This window comes from Phycodurus eques, chromosome 8 (assembly GCF_024500275.1).
Source record: "Phycodurus eques isolate BA_2022a chromosome 8, UOR_Pequ_1.1, whole genome shotgun sequence".
NCBI classification, from domain to species: domain Eukaryota; kingdom Metazoa; phylum Chordata; class Actinopteri; order Syngnathiformes; family Syngnathidae; genus Phycodurus; species Phycodurus eques.
In genome coordinates this window covers 22,951,429-22,967,520 of record NC_084532.1, presented here as the reverse complement: position 1 = coordinate 22,967,520, position 16,092 = coordinate 22,951,429, and the positions used below count along the sequence as shown (strand labels likewise).

General features: G+C 40.6%; 3 protein-coding genes and 1 non-coding gene across 4 annotated transcripts; 3 read left to right on the top strand and 1 right to left on the bottom strand.

Moving 5' to 3' along the window:
• Window positions 1-3,343: 3,343 nt before the first annotated feature.
• On the bottom strand, window positions 3,344-5,062 carry si:dkey-51e6.1. Its single transcript, XM_061683538.1, has 3 exons — window positions 4,877-5,062; window positions 3,900-4,024; window positions 3,344-3,524 (listed from the first exon to the last, which is right to left on the bottom strand). Exons 1-3 carry the CDS (start codon window positions 5,016-5,018, stop codon window positions 3,432-3,434), a joined length of 360 nt encoding a protein of 119 aa, XP_061539522.1. The 5' UTR covers window positions 5,019-5,062; the 3' UTR covers window positions 3,344-3,431.
• trnak-cuu (transfer RNA lysine (anticodon CUU)) lies at window positions 4,425-4,497 on the top strand. The gene has a single exon. It is a non-coding gene; the product is annotated as a tRNA-Lys (tRNA).
• Window positions 5,063-7,297: 2,235 nt separating the features above from the next.
• LOC133406308 (E-selectin-like) lies at window positions 7,298-10,867 on the top strand. Its single transcript, XM_061683824.1, has 9 exons — window positions 7,298-7,365; window positions 7,450-7,528; window positions 8,226-8,624; window positions 8,717-8,821; window positions 8,985-9,176; window positions 9,277-9,465; window positions 9,670-9,867; window positions 9,957-10,089; window positions 10,358-10,867. Exons 1-9 carry the CDS (start codon window positions 7,363-7,365, stop codon window positions 10,416-10,418), a joined length of 1,359 nt encoding a protein of 452 aa, XP_061539808.1. The 5' UTR covers window positions 7,298-7,362; the 3' UTR covers window positions 10,419-10,867.
• A 2,498-nt stretch (window positions 10,868-13,365) lies between these two features.
• LOC133406531 (E-selectin-like) lies at window positions 13,366-15,941 on the top strand. The gene is made up of 6 exons (XM_061684200.1): window positions 13,366-13,795; window positions 14,055-14,159; window positions 15,145-15,339; window positions 15,600-15,692; window positions 15,774-15,795; window positions 15,896-15,941. Exons 1-6 carry the CDS (start codon window positions 13,366-13,368, stop codon window positions 15,939-15,941), a joined length of 891 nt encoding a protein of 296 aa, XP_061540184.1.
• The last annotated feature ends 151 nt before the right edge of the window (window positions 15,942-16,092 follow it).

Here is a 16,092-nt window from a genome sequence, read left to right as displayed (position 1 = left end):
GTGTTTTAAATAACCATGATATCTTTTGTTTAAGCTCGGGACACTAGGAACTCGCCTGGGTTGCCTGCCCTGCTGTGGCGTCTTAGGCTATGAGAATACAGGTACAGTACTGCTTTGAGATATGTGTACCTTGACTTAAAAGTTTTTGAGATGTGTGCCATCCCTTGGCCGATCAATTGAGATACGGGCAAAATTTTAAGATACAAGTGCGCTTCAGAACCCTCGCCGCAAGATGACGGCTGCAAGCTTAACAGCAGCCGGCCATGATCAGAATCAGAATCATCTTTATTTTGCCAAATATGTCCCAAAAACACTCAAGGTATTTGTCTCCGATAGTTGGAGCCACTCCAGTACGACAACAGACAATCAATTGACAGAGAACACTTTGCAATAAAGGGTTGCTAGTTATCTGGTAATGCCGGTACAAATGTATTTATTTTATTTTATTTTTTTGACAATTGTGCAAAATGATGCAGAGTCCTCTAGCACTTAGAGCCGTTTGAATGACTAATATAGCAATTGTCCGGTGCAATGACCATTGTGCAAAGGGATTTGTTTCCTTGTTATGGAAGGACAATATCAGTTGGTGGCGATAAAGCACCTTTAAGCTGTTTTTCCTACCATCAATAAACTCCAAAGAAGAAGAACAAGTAAGGACAATACATAAGATACAGTCCTTTATTGTGTCCGTTTTCTTTGTTTGCAGGTGTTATTACTGTGTGAAAATGTCATTACTATGTGTATTTATGCAGTACATTATTGTTGAGTGCATTTTTTCCTTATTTAAAGGTCCCGTATGGATTTTGGGTATTTAGACCTCAATTGAGTGACTCTCTAACATGGACTTAGTCTAAAAGTGTCAATTTCATTTCAAAACACACCTTGGTTTTGTTATATGAGTGACCACAAAAGACTCCTCTGATCGCTACTTCTGTTTGACCCAGTTTTGTATCCGCTTTGCCCATATTTGGCTAAGACTGCCCCCTTTTCTCTGATTGGTTACTTCCGTGTAGAAGACCCACTTGTGAAAGCACATGTGTTTGTTATGCTGACAGCGCTGGCTTAGGAGCAGAAAGGGAAGGCGGAGATCTTCGCTACTGACGTAGGTATGCTCGAGAAATTCGAATGACCTGATTTCTGGCCTGTTGGCACAAAAACGTCTGGAACTCAGGAATGTGTGAACAAATTTATTTCATATTTCACATGTTTACCAAGGCACCATGGAGACAATATTACATCCCAAATACAAGAAAAAGTTGCTTTGGCAAAGTATGTCCCCTTTAAAAGGTTAAACAAAATATTATTTTTAGCAGTCAGTTTTTTTTCCTTTTAATTTCTGTCATGTTTCTTCACTGATTGGCTGGGATAAATCACTGCCTCATTCTCACCGGTTTCCATTTGAAGGAACCGAATAAGGTTTCTGACAATGCGCAAACCTCAATTTTCTGTTATGGGCATGCCCGGATGACATTTCCTCCTGTCAGACACTAAAGCGGAGCAGATACGTTTTCCGAGAAAAGAGGGCCGAGTTTTACAGGCGAAGTCCTTTCCCTGCTTCTGCCTGTTTGAGGATAACGGAAAGTTTATCGGTTCACAGGAAACTGGCTCCGGTGTAAGGATACAACCTGGAAGGAAGACAGCCTTTTGTTTTTCTTCTTTCAAGGTCACAGGTTAATAGGCAGTGTTGCCAGCATGCTATGTTGGGCCCTCTGTTCAAGGTGAGGAGGCCGCAAATTCCTCTTCAAGGTAGATTCACGGCAAAACAATGTAGGCGATGATAAAAATGGCTCCAGTGCTGAAGCGCCAACATGCACCTTTGGGAACTCTGTCAACTCATTGTGGGAAAACACCAGGAAGTAGGATGTAGCGGTGATCCTATACTCAGAAAATGTATTACTTTAGTGGATTACACTCACTAGCCACTTTTGCCAACAAATTAATTTGTTCCAGGCTCAAACTGACGCCAGTAGTACATTAACGTTTTAACATTCTGAACTGTCACAAAGAAAGTTAACGATACTGTATATTCATTGATATTCATCTATTTTCTATAGCAGGTGAGCTAGACCCTATCAAATGGCAAACAATATAGATATAAAAAGTTCAACACACCCTTGTTCAAATGCCAGCTTTTTGTGATATAAAAAAAATGAGACCAAGATAAATCATTTCAAAATGTTCCACCTCGATGTTACCTATAACCTGTACAACTCAATTGATTAAAAAAAAATGATTATTTTCAAGAGGGTAAATAAAAAGAAACAACTGAGATAATGGGGTTGCACAAGTGTGCACACTCTATTGTAACCAGGATGTGGCTTTTTTCAGAATTGACCAATCATATTCCAACTCATGAGAAATGGGAGTCAGGACACACCAGCCACCATTTAAAGTGCCGATGATTAACCCCAAATAAAGTTCAGATGTTCTAGTAGGCTTTTACTGACATTTTTGTTTTTGCTTTTTAGAACAAGCATGAAAGTTTTGTCCTAACACCGACTGCTATTTTGAACTTTTCATAATTCCTTCACCTTTGACTTATAGGACGCAGTTTAAAAAAAAAAAAAAACAGGCCCAAAACATGATGCCGGTCTTCTTTTGGTGATTTTCTGTGCTGTGTTTGTGGCAAAAATATCTTGTGGAATCATAGTCAAAAAGTTCAACCTCTGTTTCATTGGACCATGCCAAAATCGACCAAACACATTTCGGGAAAATGTAGAAAACCTCGTCACAGTAAAATAAAATAAACAAAAACCAAACAATACAAAGAAAAAGCACAACACGCTTGTGGACTCATTCATTACGATGCTCTGAGAGAAAATTCTGAGGATGAATTCAGTCACTGCACATACCACTCCTGACCAAAGAAAAATAAACATTTTTGAGAATTGATATTTTAATTAAACAGAGTATTCAATGTTTTCCTCAGCCTATTTTTATGCGTGCTTAAATGCACTGTTTTCCATCATTCTGGAAAACAGTGTTCCACTTTCCTGGCTTCGATTTATTTTGGCAGTATTTTCTGTTGGCGCCTGCAGTCTAGCAAGACCTTTTAAGTTAAATCTCACACAGCTCACAAATGTAAACATTTAACCGCGATAAGAGAAAGCGTCCCTTTCCCTTTAGGGTTTTCAATAAAAACTGAAACGTTTCCTCCGAATCACAGGATGTGATTCTAAATGTCTCGCTCCTTCCTGTATGGACTTTACGCTTGGCACTCAGCCTCTGATTGTGATTACAGTCAATTAAAAGTAAAAGTATGAAGGAGTCATTCTATTTTTTGGGGAAGGCTTACTCATCCCTCCAACCCTTGAAAAACAATAAAACCTGCACTGACTTACAATTGCATTTGATCCATTTATGACATAAAATAAACAAGTACAGAGTTTGACTCCTGGCTTTTTCATGAGCGCAAATGTAAAGAATTTAGCTTATTTTTTGTCGTCACTCCAGGTGATCTCGTAGTCGCCGAAGACGCTCTTCAACTTGTCCGCTGACACGGAATGGTCTGCTTTACCGAAACCCTGAGAACACAAAAAGAAGCTGTGTCGAGACTATCTGTACACTTACCAGCCACAATGTTAGGAACAGCTTCACATCCTAATGCAATCCAATACAACAGCTGCGTCAGGAATATGCTTTTACAGCGATCATAATGCTTAGCTTCAAATGAGACTGTAGTTTATACCTGTATTGCATTATTCTGAGTGCTGTTTGGCCATGCGAGTCACCTGAAATGTATGAAAATTGACTATTTGTAAAGGCGTATATTTTGATACAGCTCTTGTATTAGATCGCAATAGATGCAAATGTGTTCCGGCAACGCAACCATATAAATGTGACATTTAATCCATAATATTGAAATTCTGGTCTAATTTGGATTGAAAAAAATGGCTTACAGTGGACTCTCCAAATACCCTTATTTTTTTCTCTTGACTCTTGTGTTCTATCTTCCCTCCACCGAGGCACTGACACTCCATCCCCAAGGCCTCCACGGCTGGCTTAACCTTCTCAAAAATATGATCTGCAAATAATTCATAGCACGCCATGTGTGAGTAAAAAGATACCGGCTCGCAATAGCCCCCTCTGGATACTAATGCTGATGTATTTCCACCAGTGGGTGCACTTTGCTCGTTCACGCTATAATTTGCACAAGTGCAGAGGTGTCCAACTCCATGTCATTTTATGGAGTCTTGAAAGCTTACCAGAATTTCACCTTGACTGCTGTTCAAAACTGGTCATAAAATAACCAAATGCATAAACAATTGGAAGGGAAAATAGCTCATTGGGCCCAATTTTTTACCTAGGGGTGTACTCACTCCTAGGTTTGTTGCCAGGGATTTGGACATTAATAGCTTATTTTGAAATGGCAGTAAATTGAGCCACCACTCACGTTTAGGTGGTTGTTTTCCATCACCATCTAAGCCCGGCTAGCTCAGTCGGTAGAGCATGAGACTCTTAATCTCAGGGTCGTGGGTTCGAGCCCCACGTTGGGCGAACAGTTTTGCACATTACCCCGTTGTGGGACTAATCAAGGTCATCTTTTCCGATCAGCGCAGAACATGACTAGCAGACAACATGTTTAACCCGCCGTATGTTTAAACTTGCAGCTGGTTTCATACAGACTCTCCTAAACAATAACAAATGTGGTTTTAATAGCATGATTAACACTGGTCAAACTGCACTCGTCTGCATCGTTTATTTCCTAAGAAGAAAAGCTGTTAAAGTTTCATTTTAGGTCGTGTCACTGTTTACACAAAAGATAAGCAGTTTGTTTTGCATTTTGCATACGGTGCAGTAAAAACCAATGTAGACCTACAGCACGAGTCGGACACCTCTGCAATGGTGCGCAGCTGTGATATTTCCGTCGACTTACTGTGATACTCTGCACTTTTTGTACCGCGGACAATGTCTTTGCTGACATGGCCGTCTTTCACTTTCACTCGGACCAAAATGTACTTGAAGGTTCCCTCTGGATCGATCTCCACATCGGGGATTGCGGCCAGGGACTCCGACATTCTTACTGTTTATTTCTATGACGTTGTGACTACAGACGAGCGTGCTCAGGAAATACAAACGCCTTATAAGGAGTCCAACATCTACTTCCGGTCTTAAAGAGACAGGAGCCGCTTTCCTCCCCCGCAAAACAAGTTTAATGCTCACACTAGTGACCCCAACTGGCCGCAAGGTGGAAGTGCCACCATATTACAATACTGTACAGTAGCCTACAGTACCGCACGATAGATAGATAGATAGATAGATAGATAGATAGATAGATAGATAGATAGATAGATGTGGTATAATTATACTATATTAATATTTGTACAATAGTGTTTTTGGAGATACGAGCCGTCGTTCGGTCATTTTTGTTTCGTTTAGTTTTGCTTTGACTTTGAGCAAAAATTCAATATACGAGCACTTGTACGGTGCCAGTGAACTCAACTCACTTCACGACAAGCATCAGTTCGACAGGTGGGAACAAACAACTCTTCAAATAACACTGCAACTGTTGTAGTTTACTGTCAAACTAAACATCAAACAAAGAGAATTGCACCGTTGCGTATTTCAAACAACCATATAGTTTTGCTTTCGATAAGTCCGATTAGCTTAATGCTATCAAACGCTGTGAAACGGCATAGACGGGCTAACGAATAGTATTGGCGTTGCATTGTTATAACCGCTCAAGCAACAGATATTTGAACACATAGGGCGAAGCAATACATATAAACTGAATATATAACAATACTCACACGGCCTATAGTGTTTATCCTCTGCAAAGAACAACAAAAAATGTGGGGAAGCAGTTTAATTATTTACATTCTATTTAATTATGTCATTACTGTATGTTTTTATGAATTACAATATTATAGAGTGCAATTATTCTTATTAAAAACAAAAACATTTTTTGGGGGGGTAGGCTGAAATGGATTAAGGGGATTTCCATTAATTTTACAGGGAAAAGATTATTTGTGTATTTTCAGTTACAAGCATGGTCACAGAACAAGTTAAACTCATATTTACAATATTTGGTCATCCAGTTTATATGACGACAACAAACAGCACAAGGCTAAAAATCATTTGTCATGGAAGTTCCAACAAAGTAAAAAAAAAGTGAATTTCTCTCTGAGGCCAATAAAATGCTGCTGTATTATTTTTCAGGGGCAGGGGTGGAGGTCAAGAGGTGTCAACAACATGCAAAGTTTGAGGTTAGCCAGGAAGGAAATGCACTGTCACTTCTGGAAAGGCACGCAGTCAGCCAGCAGGCGCCTCGGCTCCCGCACTACATTTCCCCTATCCCCGTTAAAATACTAGTCAAGTCTTTTAAGTGGCTGCCATTGCATTGTTTTGCCTTTCCTCTGTTGTCACTTTTCTCTTTTCTTTTTTCTTTTTTCTTCTTAAAGAGGTAATGTGCTAGTCTGTGTATTTCCCCTGACATTTGAAGCGCTTACATCCTTCCGTGCATCTTACAGGAATAAATCACCATGATGACTATATGCTATGCAATGTGTTCTATACATTCATGTTTTGTATCGCTTCCAAAGATAACACAGCATTGATTCTCTGTTTTGTACTTATGGTTATGAGCAAGCCATACCCTATTTGTACACTAGCAGGATTTGCCAAAATTGTTTTACAAACAAGCTTAAATTGAGAGAAAGCTATGGTGTACAGTATGCCAAGCATTTATTACATGTTTACATTTTACGACAGTACAACAAGGAAAATACGTATCAATACATGAATAATATCCAAATAACTTTGTATTCCTTTCATTTTTTAAATTTTGTTCCTCTCATCAAGCGGAGCATATATGTTTCCCAAATATATACGCAGAATAAAATATATTTGTATGTATTTGCATATGTAGATATTATTATGATATAGTTAGATTTTTATCATTATTATGATCAGAATCAAAATGATTTGCCAAATATGTCAAAAACACACAAGGAATTTTAAAACAGTTTAAAATAATATCCCCTTTTTAAAAATATTGCCTGCTTTCTCTAAAACGAAAACAGTACGCAATGCAATAATCTGCCAAAAAAACAATCAAACATTTCTGATAATTATAACCAAAATAATAGTATCAACAGGCGCTTCCGCCAAAGACAATGAGACTTACTTTTTTTTCTCCCCCTTTGGAATTGTTTTTTCGGATATGGTGTTGATCGGGCAGTAGTGGCTGGAAGGAGGTGGGAATTTCCACCAAAAGGCTAACGCCTGCTTACCGGAAAGCTGGAGCACACGGACGAGGGGCTATAAAAGCAGGCGGCGCGCAGGTTTAAGCCACAATCATCTCACACACTCATTGAACCAACAAGACTTAACACTTAAGACTGAAAGACTCCATCACGTAAAATGGTGAGTGTGGACATTTCAATGAGAATATAGTAGACTGCGGTATATTGACTGACTTCATCCTTGACTTTTATTTTATGTTTTTAGGAATTCTGCTGTGGATTACTTCAGAGCCGTGCATCCAAGATGTCCAGCTTGTGGATCAGCTTGGCATTTACCGTCTCAAGTATGTGCAATCTCTAATCGAAACTACATTATCATTGCCTATTCTATATTTATCAGTTGGGTTCGAATTCGGTGATTTTCAATCACAATTATGCCAATTTCATTTAATTATCTGAAAACGATTATTTATTGACTACAAATGTTGTATTTGTGTTCATCTATCAATGCCGGTGACGTATCATGACAGGCAGAATAATTAAATGCGTTTCCACCAGATTGCAGAAGGTACAATTAAAATGTGTATCTACCTGTTGTCAAGTACATTTGAGATGCAGCGTAATTAAGATCAAGAAAGGTAGAGAAGGTCCCCTACTAAACTCTTGTTCTGGTCAGTTGTTTCCACAGAGCAAAGAGAATATAAGCGGTTGAGTATTGTTGTATGCTCTGTTTGTATGTGTTGCTGTTCCCAGTGTGTTAAAGTGCCAGTTGTTTTAAGGTTTATAATTACTGTAACTTAGATGTTAATTTCCATTGGCCCATCTATGACGTTTCGTATTATATGTTAGCATTAAACTAGTGGACTTTGGTGGGACGAAATGAATACATTGAGAAATTATGTCAGTATAAAGTATATATTTTTTAAACCTTTTTGTTTGGTACTGTTCTGAAAAACGTTTTGAATGTAAAATATGTGCCTTGGCTCAATAAAGTTTGGGGAAACACTGTTCTAATATATAGTTGTGTGCCTCCATTCTCAGTCTTTTCCATGCAAGTCGATTGTTGGTCCTACTTCTACTCCAACAACACCATGGACTGGGCGCACGCCCGAGCGTGGTGCCAGGAGTACTACACCGACATGGTGGCCATCCAAAACCAGGAGGAGATCGGCCATCTCAACAGCTGGCTGCCCAAAAAGGCCACCTACTACTGGATCGGGATCCGTAAAATCAACGGCACCTGGACGTGGGTGGGCACCAACAAGTCTCTCACGGCCGAGGCCACCAACTGGGCTAAGGGGGAGCCCAACAACGGCATGAACGGCAAGATCCTCGGCGAGAGCGAGGACTGCGTGGAGATGTACATTAAGAGGAATTCGCAGCCCGGGAAATGGAACGACGAGAGGTGCAGGAAGAAGAAAACAGCTTTGTGCTACACAGGTGAGCGGAAGGAATGGCAATACCAAAAAAAAAAAAAAAAAGTGCAGAAATGGTGAACGTTCAAACATGTAACGTACTTCTTCTTGTCCCAGCTGCTTGTCAAAAAGACTCATGCGTCCATGGAGAATGTGTGGAAACCATAAACAGCCACAGGTGCCAGTGCTTTGAAGGCTTCTATGGAGACAAGTGTGAGCATGGTAAGGTTCTACTATTGTTACAAGCATGCAATGCTGTTCACAAGTAATTGACAGCTCCCCTAAAATGTGTTGTAATTGTTAATTATAATTGAAACTCATCCTAGAACATTATCTTTGCAGGCGATTACAGTATTACTAATTGTGTTTATGTGCTACATGGCAGTGGTTCAGTGCAACAAAAGCGAGCTGAGCCTCCCTCACAAGGGCAGCGTCGTCTGCGCTGGCAAGTATGGCGACTTGGCCTTTGACTCCCTGTGTCAGTACTCCTGCGAGGAGGGATACGAGCTCAGCAGGCCGGAACCCTTGAGGTGCACCTCCACCAAAAACTGGTCACAACTTCCTCCTACATGTCAAGGTGAATGGAAAATCCTCACATGGAAAAAAAACAACAACCCAACTTTCATTACTGCATGCAAGAGTGCTGATTTCCTCTTCTTTTTTTGAATTCTCCGCAGCCGTCCAGTGCCCTGCTCTCCTCCACTTAGACAATGGCACAGTCAGCTGTGGAGCTGATCCACACGCCAGGTTCAGCTACGGGAGCAGCTGCACTTTCAGCTGCGACCTCGGCTATCGGATGGCGGGGCCGAGCACTGTGACGTGCACGTCGGCTGCGCGGTGGAGCGAGATGATGCCGCGCTGCGAAGGTGAGAGGACACAGTATATAGATTTATTTATGACTTGATAAACTAGAAATCGTCATTACAAAAAAACAAACAAATTTGTAAGCTCACATTTAGCGGTACTGCTTTGTTAGAAATAGTATGCCATGACTTACACTTTGCAACTAGAGTAGCACCAGCTACTACTACCATGCTTAAATACCTTCTTCTTCACCTCCTTATCTGCAGCAATTACATGCTCCGCCCCCGAAGTGCCCAAAAGAGGCCATATGAACTGCACAACATCTCTTCTCCCATCCTGGAGTCCTTATCCTCACGATACGGTCTGCACGTTCAGTTGCGATGAAGGCCACGAGCTCCAAGGCGCAGTCAGCATGGCGTGCACACATTTAGGCGAGTGGAACGTCGTGCCTCCAACGTGCACAGGTATGAAAGTGGACCAGACGGCGCGGAAATATTCTAATAGTTTAGTTAGGGTAGCCAATCGTTAACGTTTATTTGAACTGTTTCTGCAGAGTCCACGTTTGAGTTCAGTGCCATTACAGCTGGTGCAACGATAGGAGGCGCTGTGTCCTTGTCTACGCTGTCTCTGGTCATGTGGCTCCTGAGGCGAATGAGAAGGAAGGCAACCAAGTTTGAGCTCAACAGGTAAGACGTCATATCAGATTCATCTTTATGCACTATACAGCAGTGATTATCCAATTTTATTTAATTGGTCCAAAAATTACAATTTCCTTTTTTTTGGGGGGGGGGGGGGGGGTAATAATAAAACACAAATAATACAAATAATAAAACATGTTGGGGTAGTGTTCCATGAGATATTTCTAAAAATAAAATGAATGTAAAATATGACAAATATTTAAAATGACTTTTTTAATTTTAGCTTATCTGTTGTCTTTTGCCTTTCCCCCCCCAGCAACTCTGACATTGAAGATCCTCCTCAGGTCTACAAAAACAGCATTGACAGCCTCATATAAGGAGTGGTACATCACCTTGATACATAAACAAGACCGACCATGAAATCATCTGACAAGCTGAAGTAAAATAAATAAATAAATTAAATAAAAAAGTAAAAATATGATGCTTCTGTCAATGTCGCTGACATGTATTTCCTCCCAAAGGGAGTTTTGTATTGAGCACATTGTTCGACACCTTTAGAAACATGCAGGAAGTGTGATGTTACATAACGTAGTGCACTGCCATGTCCTTAATAAGCTGTGAGTAATTTAGTGTATTTATGTAATATGTGATATTATTTATTGTAGCATTTGAAATGTTCTTTTAGACCCTGTTGATCTGTGTTCATTGTCAAAATATTGTCTATTACCGTGCTTTAATTAATTTTTACAGTTATTTTCTTTTCCATATCATGGCACTAAGTTGTATGTACTGTATTTACTAAATGCATTGCATAATAAAAGCTAAATATGAACAAAACATATGGAGTCAGCATCTTGTCAGTACAAGTGAGTACTATAATGTGTCAATTGAATTATTACTTATTGTCAAATGATGAAAAGTAATCGATTGGACAGTCAACAGTACCTTATATATGAACCACACAAACTCTCTGGCATGTCAGAGTTGGGCAGCAGCAGAGGAAGTCGTTTTCAGATTAGATATTGCATTATTATTAGCCTCACGGTGGGGGAAATTCATGTGAGCATGTCATCATTTTTATTTGTCTTCCATTAGCACTGTGGAGGAAGAATAGATGACATCCGACTGAGGGTGACACCGTACTTAATCTGCAAACCTATGTAGCTACCGACCATCCTTCAACCTTTATTAGCCGCACAGGCCATGATGTCACTAACATTTCAACTCTAATTCTTGACTGCAATATTAAGAAAAGAAATTAACTGATGTAAAACATAAAAACAATATAACACTCAAAGCGTAACTTTAAAAACAAGTGACAATACTGAAATACTTTGGTACTGACCTCATTCGCTCAGGATGTACACTGAGGTATTGCATGGCAAGTCAAACGGACTTTTACAACTGTGGAGGAATATTTTTCCGGAAAATCCAATAACCTGCTTTGTAACCTCTCAGAGTTTGAGTGCAGTGGAGGGTTTTGGGGAAAGAAAAGCTGGGTGTCATCCACATAACAGTGAAAGTGTAAATTGAATTTACGAAAAATATTGCCAAGGGGTAGGATGTAGGTGATAAAGAGGAGGGGACCAGCGACAGAGCCCTGAGGGACACCAGAAGAAACAGGGGGCTAATGGCATTTGAATGATTTCATCTAAACAAAATGGGTGTGGCCAGACAGCACGTTTACTACTGTACTTTAATGTTGGCCATGATGGTGGTACTTGGCGAACTAAGTAATCTTTGAGGTGGTACTTTGTGTTAAAAGTTTGAGAACCACTGGGCTAAGTGGTTGCTGCTTGGTGAAGCAGCATGTGGCTCATTACCAAAGGTGATTTTGGACGCTCTGTTCCAAGTTACTTTAAACAATTGTACGCTTGTGATCACATGCCCGCTCAATATGTAAATAGCAAAAATAAAACGACAACTCTTTGGTGCTTCCCAATGTTTGTACTAAGAGAGAAAATATTGCCACAACATAAATACAAGTCTCATTTTCCTTTTAGGAATACAGCGCTCTAATTCTTTAAAAAAAAAAAAAAAAAAAGCATTTTTCTGCTATGACTCATTCCCACCCTCTTATCAGTTTACTTTAATTTGGTGACAGTCAATCATCACATGGATTCGCTCCGTGCGGAAACATCCAGGTATTGTCCTGAGATCATATAAGAGCTCGACAACTCGCAACTCGACTATTGCTCGACGAGACTACTGCTGTGTAGTTTTCATTGGCATAACAGCAACTTGTTCCAATATTTTGTTCCTGTATACAGTATATACAGTATAGCTGCGACTATTGCAGGTAAGGGAGCACGCTCTCATTAAGCAACGATGAGTTATGATTGTTGTTCATGTTTCTGCTTTGTAGGTTGTTGAAAATGAAGTGGACACTGGTGCTGCTCCTTGGTGGGTACCCAAATGACACTTGCCAGCCACTTCCTTAGCTACAACCGTACAATTGAATGAGATCCAATGCAAAAAGCGCTACGAACAACTTACTCTTTAAATAGTAACGTTCCATTTGATGGCGGAGCACTTGTCCTCATTAGGGTCACGGGTTAGTTGGAGCCGATCCCAGCTGACTTTGGACAAGCGGCGGGGTACACCATGAACTGGTCACCGGCCAATCGCAGGCTAGTTAGCAGTTATATGGCCTGTTCTTTAACCCGGCCCATAGACAATTTACATGATCAAGAGTCCGGTAATATTTGACGTATTAATTAAGCATTTCACCCCTAAAATTGGTTCATCAATTCACTGTATCTATTAATTTGAACTTTCTGGGGGGAAAAAAAAATCTTTTTAAATATTTGGTTAATCGAGTCATTGTAAATAATAAAATAAAATAAACAATTTTACATGTAGATTCAGTAATTCTGTGTTTAACTAATTCATCAGTGGTTAATTCACTAACTATTAGAATTCATATTGGAACCCTACCCTTGACTCAAAACCCTTATTTGGAACGCGAGGCCAAGCTTGAAACTCTAACACTAGTTTGAAACGCGATTTTAAAATCCTAACTTGAAATTTCTTTGCAAATATGGAACCCAAAAGCTTGTTTGAAACCCTAAATTGAAACATTAAATTGAAACCCAAACCCTACCTCTAAACCCTAATTTGAAGCCCTCATCATGTTTTGAAAACGTAACTAAGAAACCATTACCCTATCTTAAAACTCAACTTGGAAAACCCAACCCAGATCTCAAGCCCTAACTTCAATCCTGTCTTAAAAAATTGTTTTGAAACCCTAATGCTTGTTATCGTTACAATAAGAGTGACCCAATTTTCATGTTTTTCTAGATACGATGATCACAATATGAGATGATGGTAACTCTTTTGCTGTCAAAATGCATATCAGGGGGCTCCCTGGCAGAGGTCAGCTTTGGATGGACGTATCACTACTCCGACGTCACCATGACCTGGTCCGAAGCCCGGGAGTGGTGCCAGACGCACTACACGGACATGGTGGTCGTCCAGAGCCAGGACGAGAACGCCGCGCTGGTCTCGTTCTTGCCTATCAAGAACCACAGTCCGTACTACTGGCTCGGGATCACCAAAACGCACCAGGACAGGAACTGGATCTGGATCGGGAATAACAGCACGTGGGTCGGCGAGGAGTCGTGGGCGGAGAACGAGCCCAACAACAACGAGAGCTGGCCCGTTTGCGTGGAGCTCTACGTCAACGCCCGAGCCAACCGAGGGAAATGGAACGACGAGAAGTGCCAATACGAGAAATATCCAGTGTGCTACCAAGGTCATTTAAATCAGGGATTCTTAACCATAGGGCCAGCGCCCAAGCTTGTGACGCGACAGTAAAGTACAGTATATTGTGATCCCTGGAATGGAGGTAGCCCACTCTAGTCCTCAGTGAATCATTTTGTGCATGAAAAGTGGGGCGCAGAGGTCAGAAAGGTTATGAACCCCCTCATTTAAATGCCAATAGTTAGTTTATGGAGCCTGGAAGAAGAAGTAGAAGGGGAGCGTTTGCTGATACTGTGTTGTTTCCATGACAGCTCAATGTAATGCGACCGTATGTGGAAGAGGAAGATGCCAGGAGGCCGTCAACAACGTCACCTGTCTGTGCGAGTCCGGCTTTGAGGGAGACGCTTTTCAAACAGGTAAGAACGCTACGTTACTATTGGTCCTATAATCATGTCTTGAAACCAGAACCTTAATTTGAAACCTTAACCCTTGCTTGAAACTCAAGTTTGAGTCTTTTCTGAAGCCCTAACTTGAAACCCTGACGTTGGCTAGAAATCCTAACCTTGGTTTAAAACCCTAATTCAAACCCCTACTCTTTATCTGAAATTATAATCCGGGTTTGAAACTCTAAATTGGAACCCTAAACCTATTGTAAAACCCTAACTAGAAACTTTAACCCTTGTTTGAAACCCTAATTCAGGCTTGAAACCCTTATATGAAACCCTTATTTTAAACCCTAAATTGAAACCCTAACCCTGTCTTAAAACCCTACTTTTGAACCTGAACAAAAAAGTAACTCCTTTTTTGTTTAAAGTCCTATTCAATTTTCACGTGCTGAAGTTCCCTAACCCCAAAAGCAGTGATTCTCAAAGTGTGGTACTAGTACCCTTGAGGTACAGTGTGTTGGTGCTTTCTAGTGGTTTCTAGTTGTATTTAACTTTTGAGTACAAAACTTTTGCATTTAATTTTTATGGTTTCCTTTTAGCTTTTATTTAAGTGCCATTTTTATTACGCCTTTATGTGCAATACATTTTAATTGAATCCATTTCTATTGTCCTGTATTTGATGCAAACTGTGCATAACATTACAATAGCTATTAAGTATAAACTACGAGTTAAAAGTTTTGACAGTCTTTCTCATGCTATTGAATTGAGAAGTATCTCCAGTGCAGTTTCAATAACTGATAGCTGTTCAATTTGGATCGTTCCCATTGACTCTGACTTCAAAAATAGGATTGATATCTTGCTCCCCCTTCCTCTTTGAAATGATATCATCTCCATGCACAAATCGATGTTGTTGAAATAACACGGTAATCGTTAGCCGAGCATCTGTTTCCTCCTCTTCCTCTAAAACACTTCGATCAGCATTTGTTTTCCTTTCCTATATAACGGTACCCCTCAGTTGCCCCCGTGCCCCCAGCTGTGGAATGCCCCCCTCTGTTGCACCCCAACGGATACCTCCGCTGCGCAGAAGGAAACCACACGCTCAACTCCACGTGTCAGGTCACATGTCACCCTGGATTCCTGAGGATCGGCTCGGCAGAAGTCACCTGCGGGACGACGGCCGTTTGGAGCGGCCCGAGGCCGGCTTGTGCAAGTAAGCAAATGGTTGATACTGTGGTGACCCAAAAGAGGGAGACAGTCACCGGGGGGCTTGTATCTTCAAGGGAAGGGCAGAGAGTTATTGGCTTCAAAGGGAGTGGTTGGCTGTTTGATGTGAAAACACTATGTGGAGAGTAAAGTGACACGACTGGTTCTTGTCTTATTTACCGCATCTCCACATTACGATATTATTATTATTCCAAATGTGCGTTAATATTATTATTGGCGTAACGGCCACTATCTTTATTTCCTCAGGCTACAAATTCCTGGTTGCTGTAGTGGGCTGTGGCGCCTTCACGTTTTGCTGCAGCGGCTGCATGTGTATTAGCTGGATGAAGAGCAGGAAAAGTAAGTGTTGCCATGCATATACTGTAGAGACGCAATGGAACGTTATGACTACAGAGCTTCATAATCTCTTTGTTCCGACAGAAAAGAAGCCAGCTCAAGTGAGGTCAGTCTTGATTTTTGGAAAAAAAAAAATAATAATTTTATCGTCACTGTCGGGCGGAAACACAAGCACGCAATTTTTTCAATGTTTTTTTTCTGCACAGGTTGGCCGAGGAAGCGGCAATACTGTCCAGTGAATTGAAGGAATGAAGATCAACTTGTGTTTATATAGTCAAGCGTCTATAATTAGTCATATGCTTGTACAGTATTACTTAATTGAAGTTGGACTCATGATAGTGTTCACTCACTGTTTCATCCTGCGCAGGCAGTAAATGTTAGGACTCCTGAGGACATTGTGTGC

What these genes read in the sequence shown, in the direction of transcription:
- si:dkey-51e6.1 (XM_061683538.1), bottom strand. Translation starts at nt 5,018, where the DNA reads ATGTCGGAGTCCCTGGCCGCAATCCCCGATGTGGAGATCGATCCAGAG. An exon ending in AAAAAGTGCAGAGTATCACA is followed by an intron (nt 4,025 to 4,876) that starts GTAAGTCGACGG and finishes AATTATTTGCAG; the next exon opens with ATCATATTTTTGAGAAGGTT. An exon ending in GGGTATTTGGAGAGTCCACT is followed by an intron (nt 3,525 to 3,899) that starts GTAAGCCATTTT and finishes TTGTGTTCTCAG; the next exon opens with GGTTTCGGTAAAGCAGACCA.
- LOC133406308 (XM_061683824.1), top strand. An exon ending in GATGATGCCGCGCTGCGAAG is followed by an intron (nt 9,466 to 9,669) that starts GTGAGAGGACAC and finishes CCTTATCTGCAG; the next exon opens with CAATTACATGCTCCGCCCCC. An exon ending in ACCAAGTTTGAGCTCAACAG is followed by an intron (nt 10,090 to 10,357) that starts GTAAGACGTCAT and finishes TTCCCCCCCCAG; the next exon opens with CAACTCTGACATTGAAGATC.
- LOC133406531 (XM_061684200.1), top strand. Translation starts at nt 13,366, where the DNA reads ATGGTAACTCTTTTGCTGTCAAAATGCATATCAGGGGGCTCCCTGGCA. An exon ending in CTGGATGAAGAGCAGGAAAA is followed by an intron (nt 15,693 to 15,773) that starts GTAAGTGTTGCC and finishes TTGTTCCGACAG; the next exon opens with AAAAGAAGCCAGCTCAAGTG. An exon ending in AAGAAGCCAGCTCAAGTGAG is followed by an intron (nt 15,796 to 15,895) that starts GTCAGTCTTGAT and finishes TTTTCTGCACAG; the next exon opens with GTTGGCCGAGGAAGCGGCAA.